Source organism: Gopherus flavomarginatus, unplaced genomic scaffold (assembly GCF_025201925.1).
Source record: "Gopherus flavomarginatus isolate rGopFla2 unplaced genomic scaffold, rGopFla2.mat.asm mat_scaffold_40_arrow_ctg1, whole genome shotgun sequence".
NCBI lineage: Eukaryota > Metazoa > Chordata > Testudines > Testudinidae > Gopherus > Gopherus flavomarginatus.
This window is the reverse complement of record NW_026115078.1, coordinates 211,660-228,703: the sequence shown is the minus strand read 5'-3', so window position 1 is coordinate 228,703 and position 17,044 is coordinate 211,660. Positions and strand designations below refer to the sequence as shown.

The window sequence follows — 17,044 nt, the reverse complement described above, 5'->3', positions numbered from 1 at the left end:
GCCACAATAGTGATATCCAGTGCCAGCAGACATCAAACTATCAGAAATTCTGTGAACAGAGAAGACCCTGCTAGTGGAAAATGGCTTGTGAGGTATCATTAGAAACATGCATAACCTACTGAATATTATCCTCCTGTTAAATGTGTAGTAACACTGTATGGAAAATTGTGAGATTTTACAGTATGATATTACTGAAAAAGTTACAGTTCTGGGGAACACCCACAGACCAGTTCCTCAGAGACAGCAAGGCAAACAGCTGGTCAAACAGCCCTTCTCCTGCAGGGGGAAGGTGTGAAGACATTAAGGGCTGGTCTACACTACGGGGGGAAATCGATCTTAGATACGCAAATTCAGCTACGTGAATAACGTAACTGAAGTCGAATATCTAAGATCGGATTACTCACCCATCCTCACCGCGCGGGATCGATGTCCGCGGCTCCCCCCTGTCAAATCAGCAACTCCGTTGGGGTTGGTGTTGTTCCGGAATCGATATATAGCGCGCTCGGGGATCGATATATGGCGTCTAGATGAGACGCCATATATCGATCCCCGAGCAATCGATTTTAACCCGCCGATACGGTGGGTAGTCTAGATGTAGCCTTACATTCCATCACAGGGACCTATTGAGGCTGTTGTGGAAAACGACCACAGGATTAATATTTGAATCAGCTCAGCCTGAGGCTCTTTTCTTGGTTACAAGCATGCAGGGGGCGACAGCTATTGGAATTCTGTTCCTGAGCTAAAATCACACAAGCCTTTTACAGCTTAAAACCACAAACAATGACACATACGTTGCACGTTAATTTCCTTATTTGGAATATACTGCAAAATATGATGCAGGTCAAAAGCAAGCTGAACAATCAGTTTTCCATATTTGGCCTTTCCTGTTATTTTTATTACACCTGGTGATATGGGAGCAAGACTCTCCATGTCTCAAGAAATGTCACTACCAACCTAGGCCATTTTCACATGCTGGGGTGCAATCCAGATCGGCGAGGAGTTGTGTCATCTGTAATCCTGGGTGAGATTCAGTGTTCTGCTGCTGGAGCTCCCCTGTCTGGATACTCCCAGCCAGCGTTCAAGGACGCACTGAGTGTCTGTATGATAAGTAACCCTGGACTGGCAGCTCTGACTCCAGCCGCCTGCTTGTTACACCCCAAGCACATTCTGGTTTGGGTAGAGAAGGCTCAGGGTTTGAGAGAAGGCTGGGGGTAGGAAGCTTCTGTTCATTATGCTGGACCTAACCCCAGTTTTACTTGAGTAAAGAGGAGATATTTGACATTGTGTGATGCTGCTCCTGTGCTCTGTTCCCAAAGTGTTCTGCAGCAGAGGAGGGTCTCTGGTAGTATGTATGTTACTGGCCTATTGGGGTGATGCTGAAACAGGACAGGGTACAGATGGCATTGTGGGGGTGGCATGAACCTTCACTCTTCATTTCCCCTTCCAAGAACAGAAGGGACAGGAATCCTTACCCAGCAAGACCATCGTCTCATAGTTCCCCTGCATGACATCTCTGTAGAGGGCTCTCTGAGTGGGGTCCAGCAGAGTCCCCTCTTCCCTGGAGAAATACACAGCCACCTCCTCGAAGGTCACCGGCCCCTGAAAGAGCAGGAGTCCAATACTCAGTACCTGCTGACCCACTCACAACCCCACTATTCACGGAACAGCAGCACCAGGGAAATGGAAGCTCCGGGAGGCACATGTTAACAGAGTCCCACCCCACCTTGCTTACAGCAGCCAGGAGGCATCAGAGGGTAGAAAGAGAGAACCTTTGTGTCTCCCATCTGACAGACAGAAGCAGGGTCTTCACATTTATCACATAGCTACTAGCCAGAGCTTAATATAGGAGATGGGGCTGTCTCTGGACCCTGATAGTGGCTCCCTGGTAGGAATCCAAGCACTCTCCAAATAAAATATATGGAAGAAAGGGGAAGTCAATCATAAAGAATAGAAGTTAGAAGGTCAGAATTGTAGTGCCCATTAACAAAGGTTTAGAGAAAATAGAGCCTATCAAACTAACGGGATATCCTTATTGGATGAGATCAAAAGTTTGGTTGCAGCTAATAGTATTGATGTAATATACCTAAACTTCCGTAAGGGACATGACTTGATTAGCACAATATTTTTACTAAAAAAACCTAGAATGATACAAAATAAACACGGCATACATTAAATAGATTAAAAACTCTGATAGTAAATGGGGAACCATGATCGAGTGGATTTCTTTCTAGCAGGTTCCTGCAGGGATTGGTTCTTGGCCCTGTGCTATTTAACATTCTTATCCATGACTTAGAAGAGAGTACAAAATCATCACTGATAAAGTTTACAGTTGCCACAAAGATTGGGGTTGGTGGTAATTAATGAAATGTCAGTAGATTCAGGCTCCATCGCTGAGAGTCTGGGAAGTTGTCCCAGCCCTGGCTGGAGGGTTATTTCCTGTTCCACAAAGAGGGGAAGTTCCATTCCCAACTCCTGTGCCTTGAAATTAGGACCTATCTGACACTACACCCCCATATTCATCATAGTGGTATGATTATAATATGATTAGGACATAATTATGATCTATTTTGTAGAAGATGCATCATGTGTGGTGTCACTGGAAAAGTTCTGATTTGCTGAATATGATTATCCTATTTGTGTGCACATATCATGTTCGTATCTGAAGTTATGGATATTGACTCTGTATCTGTATTTCAAATGTGCTTACTCTGGGTAACACCCACAATGAGCCTTTCAGGTACAACAATGAAGAAGCCAGACAGTGCTGATGGCTCAACAAAGACAATGGACTGTGGAAGAGCTTAGCCTTCCTGTGAATGTTTCAGCCAGCCTATGAGTCATGGCTACTATGACTCAGCAGGGCCTGTGACCAGACCACATGACACTAAACTCCATTTTAGTAGCTGTATTTTTCCACAAACTGGACTAGGAACTGAGTTTGGAACAAAAGGTTCCCACCATATGGAAAAGCTACATAAGGTGGGGTGTGACATCATCTCTTGGCCTCATTCTCCACACAAGAGAACTTCTGGAAACACCTGAGAAACAAAAACGGATGTGGGGGAAGTGCTGCTCCCAGGATCAAGAGAGATTTCTAGCTTGTGTATGGAAACTTGGGGGACTGCTTGTACCATCAGTCAGGGTGAGAAATTGCTAATTCAAATTCTATCCATCTAGTATGTTAGGCTTAGTCTGAGTTTTGGTTATTTGCTAAATAATCTGCTTTGATCTGTTTGTTATCACTTATAATCACTTAATCTATCTTTCTGCAGTTAATAAACTTGTTTGATGCTTTATCTTAACCAGCGTATTTTGAGTGAAGTGTCTGGGGAAAATCTCAGCTTGTTGTGCACATCTGTCCCATATCGAGGGGAAGGGGAACTACATTAATGAGCTTGTATTATAGAGATCTCTGTGCACTATAAGATGGTATCATTCTGGATTTATACTACAGCAAGTGTGCAAGGTTGGGGAGTGGGAAATTGGCTCTTGTCTTCTATCTGTCCTTGAGTGGCTTAGGTAACGCACTCAGGTAGCTTAGTTGGCTGCATGGCGCCACCTGCTGTTGTGTTGGGTGATAACAGGGCCCTGGAGAGGCTGGCGAAATCTCCAGCAAAGCAGTGTGAGAAGGGCCAGCCCAGCGTGAGGGTTAGAGGACACAGCAGTTCCCAGAAGCTCCACAAACTGCCTCCTGGGGGTGACAACCCATCACGCCCTACACTACACAAGTCTCAGAAGGTTTGTCACATGCTGTCCCCTCCCTTTCTCCACCCGAGATATTTCCTGCTTCCCACCACCTCTAGCAATTCCCACCCTCTTATGCATTTACTGCTCCTCAACCTCCAAGCAGAGCCCGCCACCCTGATAATCTCTTACCTGAGCCAGCTCCATTGCAGCCATTTCCTTGCCCCTGGGAGGACGAGATGATCTGCAGCGAAACATGGATGTTATTCTCTGGCCTGCCGGGGTGAAAAGGGCAAGGTGTGAGAATTCAGACTAGGCTTTTGTCCATTCCACAAGCCGATTCCCCCCAGCTTTTCCCCTGCTAATGCACATTCTAGGTTCTAGCACACTGTGAAGCACAGAGTGACCTTATTCCAGTACAGGCCTAGCCCCCTCCCACCAGGGTGTAACCCTCTGACACATGGGGAAACCCTCCCAGTAACAGTCTCTCTCTTACACGTATCAAGTTTGCGGACAACACCAAGCTGGGTGGGGTTGTAAGTGCTTTGGAGGATTGGATTAAAATTCAAAATGATCTGGACAAACGGGAGAAATGATCTGAAGTAAATAGGATCAAATTCAGTAGAGACAAGTGCAAAGTACTCCACGTTGGAAGGAACAATCGGAGGCCAGAGAAGAGCAGAAACAAAGGAGTCACTTTGGGGGATTCTCCCTGTCATTGTCCCCAAGGCAGCTGTCTCAGGTTTACAAAGGTGTTTCATGTTCCAGCCTTTGTACAGTCTCTCCTGGGAGTGCCCCTTTCATGGACTGGGCCTAGTTTTAGTTTTTGGTAGTTAACAAGCTTGGTTTATTGTTCATCTAACCAGTATGTGTGGATTGAAGTGTGTTGGAAACTCTGTTTGGGATAACAAGCTGGTGCATGTCATTTTTCCGCTGATGAAATGACAGACTTCATATGAGCTTGGGTCGTTCAGTAGCGTGCTGGACAGTGCAAGATGCACATTTCTGGGGGAAAGTTGGGCACTTGAGAATTTGCTGGTTTTCTCCTGAGGTGTAATTCATGAGTGGCTGTCTAGCAGCACTCAATACTGTGTAGCTGGGAGTGAGTTACATGCTGGAGACTGTGTGTTAATTGGCCAAGAGGGGCTGTTCTCGCGGGAAAACAGTGGAAAAGGCACCCCATGCTGGAGGACTGAGGTACAGCTATTTAACAGTCCAGATTGTACTCTGGGTAACATCACAGACACTCATTATGACAGAGCCTCTTACAACACAGAGAAAGTAAATCCATGTCCCAGAAATCGAAGACTCCAGACAGAGGGCAAGTGTCCCTGGCACTGCTTCTTGCTGACAGAGAGGTTCAGAGACAGTGCGAGAATCCTGGGGAAGCTGGGAACAGGAAGCATGGGCTGGCGGGGTTCGGTGGAGAAAGGGAACAGGAAGGGCAGGGATATTACTGAATCCAGGATCTCAGCAGTACTAGATGACAGGATAGCACATAGTGCAGCCCATTGGAAAACACAATCCCAACTATACATACAAAATGATGGGGTCTAAATTAGTTGTTTCCACTCAAGAGAGTGATCTTGGAGTCACTGTGGATAGTTCTCTGAAAACATCCACTCAATGTGCAGCAGCAGTGAAAAAAAGTGAACAATGTAGGAAATAATTAAGAAAGTGATAGATATGACAGAATATCTCATAGATCATATTTGTAAAAACAGCAAATAAATCCATGATACACCCACATCTTGAATACTGCATGCACATGTCACCCCATCTCAAAAATAGAAATATTGGAATTGGAAAAGGTTCAGAAAAGGGCAAGAAAAATGATTAGGGGTATGGGACAGTTATGCCAGACCTAACCCCCAGTTTCACTTGAGCAAACAGGAGATATTTGACACTGTGCAATACGGCTCCTGTGCTCTGTTCCCAAAGTGTTCTGCAGCAGAGGAGGGTCTCTGGTATTATGTGTGTCACTGGCCTATTGGGGTGATGCTGAAACAGGACAGGGTACAGATGGCATTGTGGGGGTGGCGTGAACCTTCACTCTTCATTTCCCCTTCCAAGAACAGAAGGGACAGGAACCCTTACCCAGCGAGGTCACAGTCTCATAGTTCTCCTGCATGACATCCCAGTAGAGGGCTCTCTGAGTGGGGTCCAGCAGAGCCCACTCTTCCCTGGTGAAATACATAGCCATCTCCTTGAAGGTCACCAGCCCCTGAAAGAGTAAGAGTCCAACACTAAGGACTTGCTGCCCCACTATTTGTGGCAGAGAAGAGTGAATCAAATGGAAGCTCTGGGTGGATCATAGTCAGGAGAGTCCCACCTCGACCTGGCTCAGAGTATCCAGCAAATGCCAGGGTGAGGGGATGAAGAGAGAGCCCCTTATCTCTCCCAGCATATCCATCACCCCCCTACTAGCCACTGACTGATACAGGAGATGGAGCCCCTAGCAGGGTCCAGGGAGAGCTCGCTGGTAGGATGCCCAACACCCTCCTCATTGTGAGGAGCGGGATATGAAGGGAGAGGCAGCTCCAATAAGCCTGACTCATGGGTGTCCCCTTTATATCTCACAGCAGCTGATGGTTAATGAGGTCAGGCTCCAGCACTAGGAGTCTGGTCAGTTTGACTAGCTCCATGTAGGTGGGTTATTTTCTCTCTTCACAAATTAGGGCATTTCCACCTCCAAACCTCCTGGGTCTGTTCCTAGAATCTAGGCCACTTAGTAAGTAACTCCCAGCAGGTCTGCCACACCCTGGCCTCCTCCTTTCCCCACGCTGTGAATTTCCAGCCCCGCTCCAACCTCCAAATCAGACTCTGCAAACCTTCCCACCTCTGGTGTATTTGCTCTCCCTTTCCTCCAGCAGGAACCCACCAGCAACCCCCCGATAATCTCTACCTGGACTGACTCCACTGCAGCCATTTCTCTTCCCTGTCCCACGCCAGGCTGGGATGAGCTGGAGCAAAACATTCTGCAGCCTGTCTGGGGGAGAAGGGCAGTTGTGGGCGTTTCAGAACCGGTTTTAGTTAATTTCACATCACAATTCCCCCAGGCCCTTTCCCTGCAGACAGACACCCTAGATTCTGTCATGCTGGGAAATGCTCAATCTGTTTATTACAATTTAGACCTGGCCCCTCCTGCCAGGCTAAGTCCACAGACACATTTTTAACCTCCCTTCTCTCTCCCCTCACCCCTTCTCTGAACACAAGGCTAGATAAGAGCAGAACCAAAGGAGTCACTGTGGGGGATTCCCTCAGACACTGACCCCACGGCAGCCACACCCCAGCAGGGGGAATATGGAGTCAGGAACTGGCTTTTGCTCTGTCTGATCCTTGTTTTGTTCACTGGAAAGTGGTTCTGCCCCAGGATGCAGCAATACATGTGTCTGGGTGGACTAGAGAGCTGGAAATCTCTCCCCCACATTCATTTCTCCCACTGCCCCTTTCAGCCTCTCCTTCCCCTGTCCTCTCTCCCTGCCCCTCTGGCTGGGACAGTCCCATTCCTGGGGGCTTTGCTCTCCCATGGCTGGATTTCCTCCTGGCAACCGCTAATGGGAGGAGAAATGAGGTGGTGTTGTTTGTGCAGAGTCACTTTCTTGCCAGACCCTAGGACATTCCCTGAGGTCTTTCAGTTACCTGGAGACTCTGGCTCAGAATTTAGTAGTAACAGGGCCCAGGACTGCCCTAGGGGGCTAGGACCAGCTGCAGAAAGTCATCCCCTGGGCCGGGCAGAGAAGAAGCTTTAATTAAGGTCACTTCCCAGCACAGAGCCCCACTGGGGGAGCAGCAGCTGCCAAGCCTGGTCTCCCAGATCACAATGGAGGCTGCAGCATCTGACCCAGGAAGCTGAACCCCAATATCCTGAGCAGAGAGGGACGGAGTGTATGAGCAGCTTCCCTCCTTTAGCTCTCTGGGGAGAGCAGCTAATGGGACCCCTCCTCACAGGGCGAATGGCTGATCTCATTTGACCCACTGTCCATCTGGAATCACTCCTTGTCTTTCCATACAGTGACTCTGGATTAACAACGGTCTCAATGACACCGGATTTCAGAAAGAATGAGTTCAGAACGCTGTGGAAAAGACCATCGTGTGGCAGTGCTGACTCCCTTCCCACCTCCCTCACCCCCGCAGATCTAGGACAAGGACTGGGGGCAAAAATTTTCCAAACGGAACCGAAAGTTCCTGCAGTTTTCAAAAGAGGAGAAAAGTAAATTCTGTGAATTCACACTAACAGTGTTTGCTAAGTGGACAGAAAGTTATCACAGTGACAGGGCACGTGACTGGGGAATGGACTTGGTGACCTGGTGACTAGGAGCCAGGACTCTGGTACAAGTTGACCAGAGAGAAGGATCATGGTTAGCAGCAGCCCCCAGACACCCCCTAGTACCCAGAGCCCAGACCCCCCAGCCAGGGGCCCCAGACACCCCCCAGCCAGGATCCCATCAGATATTCCCTGGGACGCAGCCCCCAGAGTCCCTGGCCAGGGACCCCAGATACCCCTCAAAGCCCCACCGGCCAGAGAACCCCCACCACACCATGATTGCCAGGTTGGGAATCCCAAAGGGTTCCCCCCACCAAGAGCCCCCAGCAGCCAGGGACCCCCGCAAGGGACCCCCCCCCACTGGGGACTCAGTCCCTCACTGCCTGCCTAGGAACTTCCCCACCCTCCAGAACGATCTACCCTGACATTTGCCTGGGACCCCCTCCTCTGCCCAGTGTGACCCCCTGATGCTTTACAGTGCGACCCATCACTTTGCTTCCCTGGCATGCCCTCACCTAGTGCCAGGGATCCCCTCCCCCAGCTCTGTGCACTGGGCATGGCAACAAAACCAGGAACCAGCGGGGGAAGCACAGACAGAGCCCCTGGCACAGAACCAGGCTCCCTCTAACCCTCTGTCCCGCCTCCCCAAGAGACACCCACCCCCACTGTTCTGCAGCCACCAGGCCCCCAGCGATACCCACCTCCAGGACCCATAGCCTCAGGGATGGGCACATCAGAACCACCACCCCCGAAAACCCCAAACCTCCACAACCCACCAACCTGACTAGGGTACCCCCTGCCCAGCCACCCAGAGGCCTCCCCCTACCACAATGCCCCTTCAGCTGCAATCTCCCCACACAGACACCTTCCCTGCCACTGCAAGTGTTACCTCACAGAGTGTGAGAAGTGGCTAGAAAGTTAACACCACCTCCTGCTGGCCAGTCACACAGGCAGAGGGAGCCTGGGGAGTGCTTCTTTAACAGGAGAATGGAAGGCCTGGAGGGCAAGAAAGATCCACGGGCTGTCACTAGCAAATAATGGCCACCACGGATCCACCCCAGAGGCGGCTGCATCTTAGCACATTGGGAAACAACCCATCATATTCAATTAGAAATAAAACAACTAGAGAGAAGTGGGGCAAATGTTTGGGGTATTTTATATCAATCTTTGAGACACGCAGAGAGAACCCTGTCACAAACGACATTTGATAACATGAGAGAAAACCACCAAGATCGGAGGGGATTTGATGTTGCTATTAAATAACTAGTGGAAAAGGGGGACTGTTGGACTGGATTTTATATGACTGTCCAATACATAAACAGAATGTGATGGTCCCCCCCGGCCACGGGGCAACCATTCACGTGAGCAGCTCAGAGCCCTTTGAGGAGCTGATTTAAAGGCAGGGGGGGAGCTGGAAGGCTCCCTGGACAATGGAAGGGGGCCGCAGGGGAAATGGGAAATGGGGTCTGGGCAGTCTCCATGGGGGATGTGCTCCTCCCTTCCCTTCCCTGCCCTGGCAGAGAACGGGAACCTCATCCCATCCCACTCCAGTGGGAGCCATGTTCTGGGGAATGACCCAGGGCAACAATTTCCCACCCAAACAAGGACAAATCGCTGCAGATGAAATGGGTGGGAAAATCCACCCCCCATCGGAGAGATTTTAAATTGACATTTGAGAAGTATGGAGAGAAAAGGGAAAATCAGAGGCAATTAGAGAGCTGATCTTTGGGGGGGGGGGAGGAGAATCTCCCTGGATTTTATAGCCACGTGTGATAATGAGAGAGAAAAGGGGAAATCTTGAGAGAATGTGTGTGTGGGAGGAAGTGGCAAAAACAGGGACAGGATCCAGTTAACTCACCTCCCTCCCACCCCGGGAATGTCCTGGATGCACAGAGACAGATCTACACCCCCACCCCAGTGACCTCCCCCCCTGCAACTCCGGCTTCTCCTCCCCCCTCGACACCTCCGCCCTCACACCAAAGGGGGGGGCTCTGCCAGCGCCTCACCCTGAGCTCAACTCCTGCTCCTCCCCCCAGCCCGGATTGTGCCCTTTAGCCCCCCACGAACCCTGCCTCCAGCTGCCTGACCCCCCCCCGCCCATCAATTTCCTGCTCTGCGCCCGCCCCCCCACGCTCCCTGTTACTCCCCCGCCCCGCTCCAGCCCCGCCCCCAGCGCCCGGCGGAACGTTACCGCTGGTCCGGGCAGGGGGAAGGGCAGCGGCTTCCGCGGCTGTTACTGGGCATGCGCAGTGCCCGGGAGTAGCACATTGCTATCGGGAGGGATTTAATACACCGCCCCCCTCCGCCTGTCCCGGGGTTCGCCCCCCCCCCACACGATGGCCGGGCCCCGGCCCCCGCATCCCAGCAGGGCGGGCGGGCGGATCCTCCTGCAGCTCCACTGGGGCTGAGACGCCTTCAAGGCTTCTCCCAGGCTCCCTGGGGCACAGTCACTTTCCTGCCCCCCAGCGCCTCTCATTCCCCGGGGGCTCCGGGTCACAATGTCCCACCGCCCTTCCCCCGCCTGCAGCTCCGGCTTCTCCCCTCCCGCCCCCGCCAGCCACACCAAGGGGAACCCCCGGGCCCCAGTCTCTGTCCCCACCTGGATCCCAGCGGGGCCGGGGGCAGATCCTGGCTGCAGCTGAGAACAGCGGCTCTGCTCCGGCTCGGGCAGCTCCAGCGCTGCTGGCAGGACGTGGAGAACCAGGAAGCAGCTGTTCAGACCGGGCTCCGCGTCACAATGTGCCAGAGCCCCGCCCCCAGGAGCTGCCCTGCCCATGGGCTGTGCCAGAGCCCCGCCCCCAGGAGCTGCCCCGCCCCCAGGCTGTGCCAGAGCCCCACCCCCAGGAGCTGCCCTGCCCATGGGCTGTGCCAGAGCCCCGCCCCCAGGAGCTGCTCCGCCCCCGTTTGTGCTGGAGCCCCGCCCCCAGGAGCTGCCCCGCCCCCGCTCCGTGCTGGAGCTCCGCCCCCAGGAGCTGCCCTGCCCATGGGCTGTGCCAGAGCCCCACCCCCAGGAGCTGCCCCGCCCCCAGGCTGTGCCAGAGCCCCGCCCCCAGGAGCTGCTCCGCCCCTGCTCTGTGCTGGAGCCCCACCCCCAGGAGCTGTTCCGCCCCCGCTCTGTGCCAGAGCCCCGCCCCCAGGAGCTGCCCTGCCCATGGGCTGTGCCAGAGCCCCGCCCCCGAGGAGCTGCCCTGCCCCCGAGCTGAGCCAGAGCCCCGCCCCCAGGAGCTGTCCGCACCTGGGATGTGTCAGAGCCCCGCCCCCTGGAATTTCCCCATGTTGGGTCTCTGAGCTTTGTTCTCCTGCCGCCTTCTTCCCAGCACCCGCTGCTCCCTTCCTGTGTCTGCAAACACCCCCCTCCCCCCGGGGCCGGCTGCAGTGCTCGCTGAGGCTGACTCCAGTGGCTGAAGTTGCCTCCATCTCTGCTTCACCTGGAGGGGGAGAGACAAAGAGAGGAGATGGTCCCAGGGTGTGAAACCAGAATCAGGGGGCAAGGAAAGAAGGACTGTTTGGAAAGGTGGGTTTTTTTTGTGGGGGGGGGGTGAGCCAGAGGGATTCAGAAGAAGTTGGGCAGCAGAGGCTCAGGGAAATTGAGGGGAACCTCCTGGGTGTCTCAGTGTTGCCCAGGGTTTGTACAGCACCTTGCATAATATGGGGTCTGATCTCAGTCATGGTCTGTGCAGCACCTGGGAGCCCTGATGTCTGTTTCCTGATCACAGGCTCTGGGAATGGAGAGAGGGAAACCTCAGCACCTGAAGGTTAATGCAGCCCTGTGTGCAACCCCTGCTAGGGTGATCCGACAGCAAATGTGAAAAATTGGGATGGGGGTGGGGTTAATAGGCACCTATATAAGAAAAAGACCCAAAAATCGGGACATCTAGTCATGCTAGTCCCTGCTGTTCTCATAAGGGGTCGGCTTAGAGAGGGTTTGGCTACACTTGCAGCTGTCCAGCGCTGGGAGTTAAAGCTGTCTTCCTACAGCTGTTTAGGGAAAGCGCTGCAGCGTCTCGGCTATGAGAGTGATTTTTCTATCTCCTGCCTTTCTAATCTTCTGTTTCCAAGTTGTAAGTACAAAGATAATAAGACAATAAGTTTATATTGGTTTTTTTTTGTATTTACATGTGTGTAGTTGCTGGAATGTTTAAATTGTATTCTTTTTGGATAAGGCTGTTTATTCATTTTTTTCTTTTAAGCAAATAACCCTGTATTTGTCACCTTAATACAGAGAGACCATTTTTATGTCCTTTTCTTTCTTTTTATATAAAGCTTTCTTTTTAAGACCTGTTGGATTTTTTCTTTAGTGGGGACTCCAGGGAATTGAGTCTGCAGCTCACCAGGGAATTGGTGGGAGGAAGAAGTCAGGGGGAAAATCTCGTTGTGTTAGATTTACTAGCCTGACTTTGCATACCCTCTGGGTAAGGGGGAAGAGAGATTAGCTATCTTGGTACTTCTATTTCCAGGACTGGAAACAGGGAGGGGGGAGTCCCTCTGTTTAGATTCACGGAGCTTGCTTCTGTATATCTCTCCAGGAACCCAGGGAGGGAACACCTGGAGGGGAGGAGGGGGAAGGGAAATGGTTTATTCCCCTTTGTTGTGAGACTCAAGGCATCTGAGTCTGGGGGTCCCCCGGGGAAGGTTTTGGGGAGACCACAGCGAGCCCGGCACTGTATAAATCCCTGGCTGGTGGCAGCTTTACCAGGTCCAAGCTGGTAACTAAGCTTGGAGGTTTTCATGCTAACACCCATATTTTGGACGCTAAGGTCCAAATCTGGGAAAAAATGTTATGACGCCCCTCCCCCCTGAGCCTCCATTACGAGCCGCCCAGGCTACCACTGCTCAGTGTGTGGCCAGTCTCTGTGTTTTCTGCTGCTCGTTCTGGGGAGCCTGGCCGGCCTTAGGGGTGGTGCCCCCCGATAGCCGCCCAGGGCTCCAGGGGTCAAAGGGCACCGTGTGGCAGTGCAAAGGTGCTCACTGCTCTCCCCTGCCCCAATGCTCCTCCATGGGTCCATAGAGGTTTGAGGGGAGTAAGGAGCAACCCTATGTGCTCCATGCGTCCTGGTCACTTTTCCCACTTGGGCTGTGCTGTGAGGGGAGCATCAGAAGCTGCTGCTCTCTGCCCTCCCGCTATGCAGCCCGGCTGAGGAAAGTGACCTGGATGCAGGGAGCTCGGATGATCTCACTTCTTGCCCCCACATCCCACAGCCCCTAGGGGTGCCCAGATGAGCAGCGTTCCAGGGAGGAGTGGGGGGCAGCAATGCCAGCTGCTCCATGCACACAGGTCAGTCTCCCCATGTGGGTGCAGGAGGGGGTGCAAGGGTTTCTGTGATGCCTATTCTATCAATATCGTCACTCAATACCAGGCACTCAAATTCACCAGTCTTAGTACTTAGACGTTTAGCGTTTGTATTTAAGCACTTCTAAAATGTGTCCCATTTTAGCTGTCTGCTATTACATGATGTAATTGAGGGAGACTCTTTCATTTCACTGTTTCTCATCAGAACCTACCTGTACATTATCATCTTCCATCCTCTCCACCTTACTAGGCTATAGAGAATCCCTGTGAATAGTTCCTCTCCTAATGGATGTCTCTGTCTGAACCCTGTGCTCCTCAGCGCCTGTCGGCTTTCCCCAGCTCTGAGGCTGTGTCTACACCGCGCACCTTACCACGGTGCAGCTGTGCCACTCTAACCATGCCATTGTAAGGTGCGCTGTGTGGCCGTCCTTATCGCTGAGAGAGAGCTTCCCCGGCAACAAAGCCAAACTACCTCCAATGAGGGGCAGGAGCTTTGTCACCGGGAGCACAGCTCCACCTATGATGCGCTGTTCACACTGCCGCTTTTCATGGCTCAAATTTTGGCATTCGGGGAGTGTTTTTTCTCACTGCAGAGAGACAAAGTTTTTAGCAACAAAAGCCGAAATTAAAAAAAACTCCTCTGCAACCTATTTAATTTTACCTTTATACAACCTTTATACTGCCTCCAGTTCTGGTATCCTCATTTGAAAAAGATGTTGTGAAATTGGAGCTAGGGCAGCAAAGAGCCACCAAATGTTCTGAGGGCTGGAGAAAAATGCCTTCCAGTGAGCTATTGAAAGAGCTTAACCTGTTTAGCTTATCAAAAGAAGATTGAAAGGTGATTTCATTGAAATGTTGAAGGGCCTTAATGGAGAGAAAAGATTGGGTATTTACGGGCTCTTGAATGGAGCAGAGAAAGGCATAACAAGACCCAATGGCTGGAAAGTGAAAAGAGACAAATTCATATTACAACTGAGGCACAATAGTCAACAGCGAGGATGATTCACCACAGGAGCAAGCTACCAAGGAAAGTGGTGGATTCACCATCTCCTGATGTCATTTAATGAAGACTAGATGCCTTTCTGGAATGTGTTTGCCCCCAAAGTAGCTGTTATGTCATACAGGAGGCCTGTGATATGCAGGTTAGATGCTCTAATGGTGTCTTCTGACCATGAAGTCGACTAATTTCTGAAAAACTGAGTGTAGCATTGGGAGCAGCGTCTGATGTTTTCCTGTCTAGCCGGCTTGCTGCCTAGAACGAACGCTCCTTGAGTGGGGTGATCCACAGGGAGTAGCTCAAACCTCCAAAGTGCCTGGCCAGGGGCAGGACATTAGCCCAGCAAGGGAGGGGTGTGGCAGTGACATCACAAAGGCCGTTTGCAGGACCTCAGACTATTGGTCAAAGGTGGTGGGGAGGTGGTGACCTCACAGAGATGCTGACATCAGCCAGGCAGGACAGGGGCGAGGGGCCAGGGAAACCTCAGAGACCTCTGTGGCTTTGCTTCAGCACGTTTCCTTCTCCAGGTCTCTCTTTGAGGACTGAGAGATTATTTGGGGTCATGGACGTGAGCGCCAGGAGGAACCTCTTCCGAGTTTCCTCCTTCCCTTGTAGTGATTTTACTAGAAAACAGCCGTCCCTGTTTAGAAGGTAAGAGCCTCCTGGAGGTTTGAAACCTGTTCAGTCTGATCTATCTGGTGACAAGTGAATTCTAGGCATGGAAAACACGAGCTTAAGGAGGCAGAATTTTATTGCGCACCTGGGATTTTGTCCCTTAGAATCGCTGGGGACATTAGGGTTTGTCCTTTTTGTTTCACCTCTTCCTCCATCCCTCCCTCCTCTTCTTCTCTTGCTTCTTTTGTCCTTTCTCCTGTTCCCTTCCCAACAACAGGACGGAGGTGTGTGTGTGTGTGTTGCAGGGAAGTCCTCTGCAGCTCCCACTATGGAAGGTCCACCCAAAAATGTGGGACTGAAATAGTGCTCGGGCAGTGATCCCCACCGGTGACCTGGGCCATCCTTTGGGCTCTCTGGTGAGAACCCTCAGCCTCCCGTCCTCCGTCTCTACCCTGATTGGTTGAGCAGGGGGATGTTGACAGGGAGGAGACTCAGGTCCTTGTTGTTCTCTTTTAAGATCAAGTAAATAAGTCAGAACCAGTTCTATCTTTGATTAATTTTGCTGCTTCTCTGCATTAATTGTCTCTGAGCAGTTGATGATTCCCTCTAACATTGCAGTTCTCCTCAAATACTTGCTGAATAATTACTGTCACTGTTGTTGGTCTGGAGCTCATCTGAGAGCACAGTATTCAGGTCATTCAATGTCTGAAATTCAAGATCCGATGGTTTGTTTGAAAATCAGGGCTCTTCGGTCCTATTCCCAACGCTGCCTCTGACGGGCTGTGTGACCTAAGACAAGTCAATTCTTCTTTCTCAGCCTGAGCTTCTCCCTCTTTCAAGTAGGGATAGTAATGATCCGCTCTTACCTACCTCATGGTGGGTGAAGGATGCGGATCCATTTGGGAGTGTCACTAGAAGTAGTGCATAATATGAAGTTTCCCAGATTATGACATAATAGATTAGCTGAAATCGTCTATTTTATTTGTATTTTTTTATTTTGAAATTGTTAATAGTAGCAATGACTTAGCTCAGATTGAAGCATCTTATCTAATGGTTGAGATGTAAGTGTCTCCTCTTTGTGTGCGAGGAGACAATTTAACACACTCTGACAAAGAGGAGATGCTTTTGTTTTGCAACAAAATATTTTTGCAATGATCTTTCATCCCACTTGTTATGATTTTGAGAAACAAACTGGTTTAGTCTAAATGGGATTTTTGGACAGAAACGGTTTGAATGAAATTTTCCCACCATCTCGATTCCTGGGCTCTGGGGTGTTTTCATCTGTTAGAACAGGAGTCAGAACTGGTTGCTTCTCTTTCTGGCTCTGCCATCGCCTTGTTGTGTAGGCCTTGGGTAGGTCACTTCCCTTCTCCCATCTGTCCAATCGGAACAGGAACAGTTCTCGAACTATGGGCAGTTTAGAGCCCAAGTGAGATAAGGGGTATTAAAGCCCTCTGTGAAGGAGAAAGGGGAGTTTCACAGTGTTTAGCACCAAGGAATTCTAAAGTTTGCTAAAATGTCTAGTCTGTGGAAACAAGAAATGGTCGGGGCCAAACTTATTAACCACTGCCTTTTTAAAGCCCATTCAAAGATGTGAGTCCCTATCTTTTAGGTACCTGTGGTTCTTTGCCAGCAGCAGAGAAGAGGTTCCTGCCTCCGTTTTTGTGGCCTTAACAAACCAGGTGTTGTGCCCCAGTTCTCGTCTGAGACCCCTGAAAAAGAACATCTTCCCATCCATGAACAAGACAGGACCTATCTTTCAAAGGGGAACAAAAAGACCTCTGGGACTTACAGACTAGCTAGCCTGACTGCCATAGCTGGAGAGATCCTGCAATACATTCTTAAACACTCAGTTTGTCAGCAGCACCTACAGGATGATTTGGTTCTTATGACTAGTGAGCGTGGAATTGTCAAGAACAAATCATTCCAAACCAATCCTCTTTCCTTCTTTGGCAGGGTTCTGGGCCTGGTAGAGGTGAGTAAACAATAGATGGGATCTAGCTTGGTGTTACTAAGGCTTTTGACACAGTCCCATAGGACATTCTCAGAAGCAAACGAGGGAAATGCAGTCCAGCTGCAATCAGTGTAATGTGGGTGCAGAGCTGGTTGAAAGCCAAGACTCCAGGAGCCCTTCTCCATGTTTAGCTGCCCAACGGGGAGGGTGAACCTAGTGGGTCTGGCAGGGATCAGT

General features: G+C 50.9%; 1 protein-coding gene across 1 annotated transcript in view; it reads right to left on the bottom strand.

The window, feature by feature from the left end:
- Positions 1–1,123: 1,123 nt before the first annotated feature.
- Positions 1,124–17,044, bottom strand: part of LOC127042412 (zinc finger protein 560-like) — a 90,233-nt gene continuing 74,312 nt past the window's right edge. Inside the window, exons 2-5 of the mRNA XM_050935879.1 lie at positions 6,590–6,673; positions 5,782–5,908; positions 3,877–3,959; positions 1,124–1,599 (exon numbers count right to left, since the gene is read on the bottom strand). Coding sequence (XP_050791836.1) covers positions 1,432–1,599; positions 3,877–3,959; positions 5,782–5,908; positions 6,590–6,661 — 450 coding nt within the window. The 5' untranslated portion in view covers positions 6,662–6,673 and the 3' untranslated portion in view covers positions 1,124–1,431. The remainder of the gene's footprint in view (positions 1,600–3,876; positions 3,960–5,781; positions 5,909–6,589; positions 6,674–17,044) is intronic.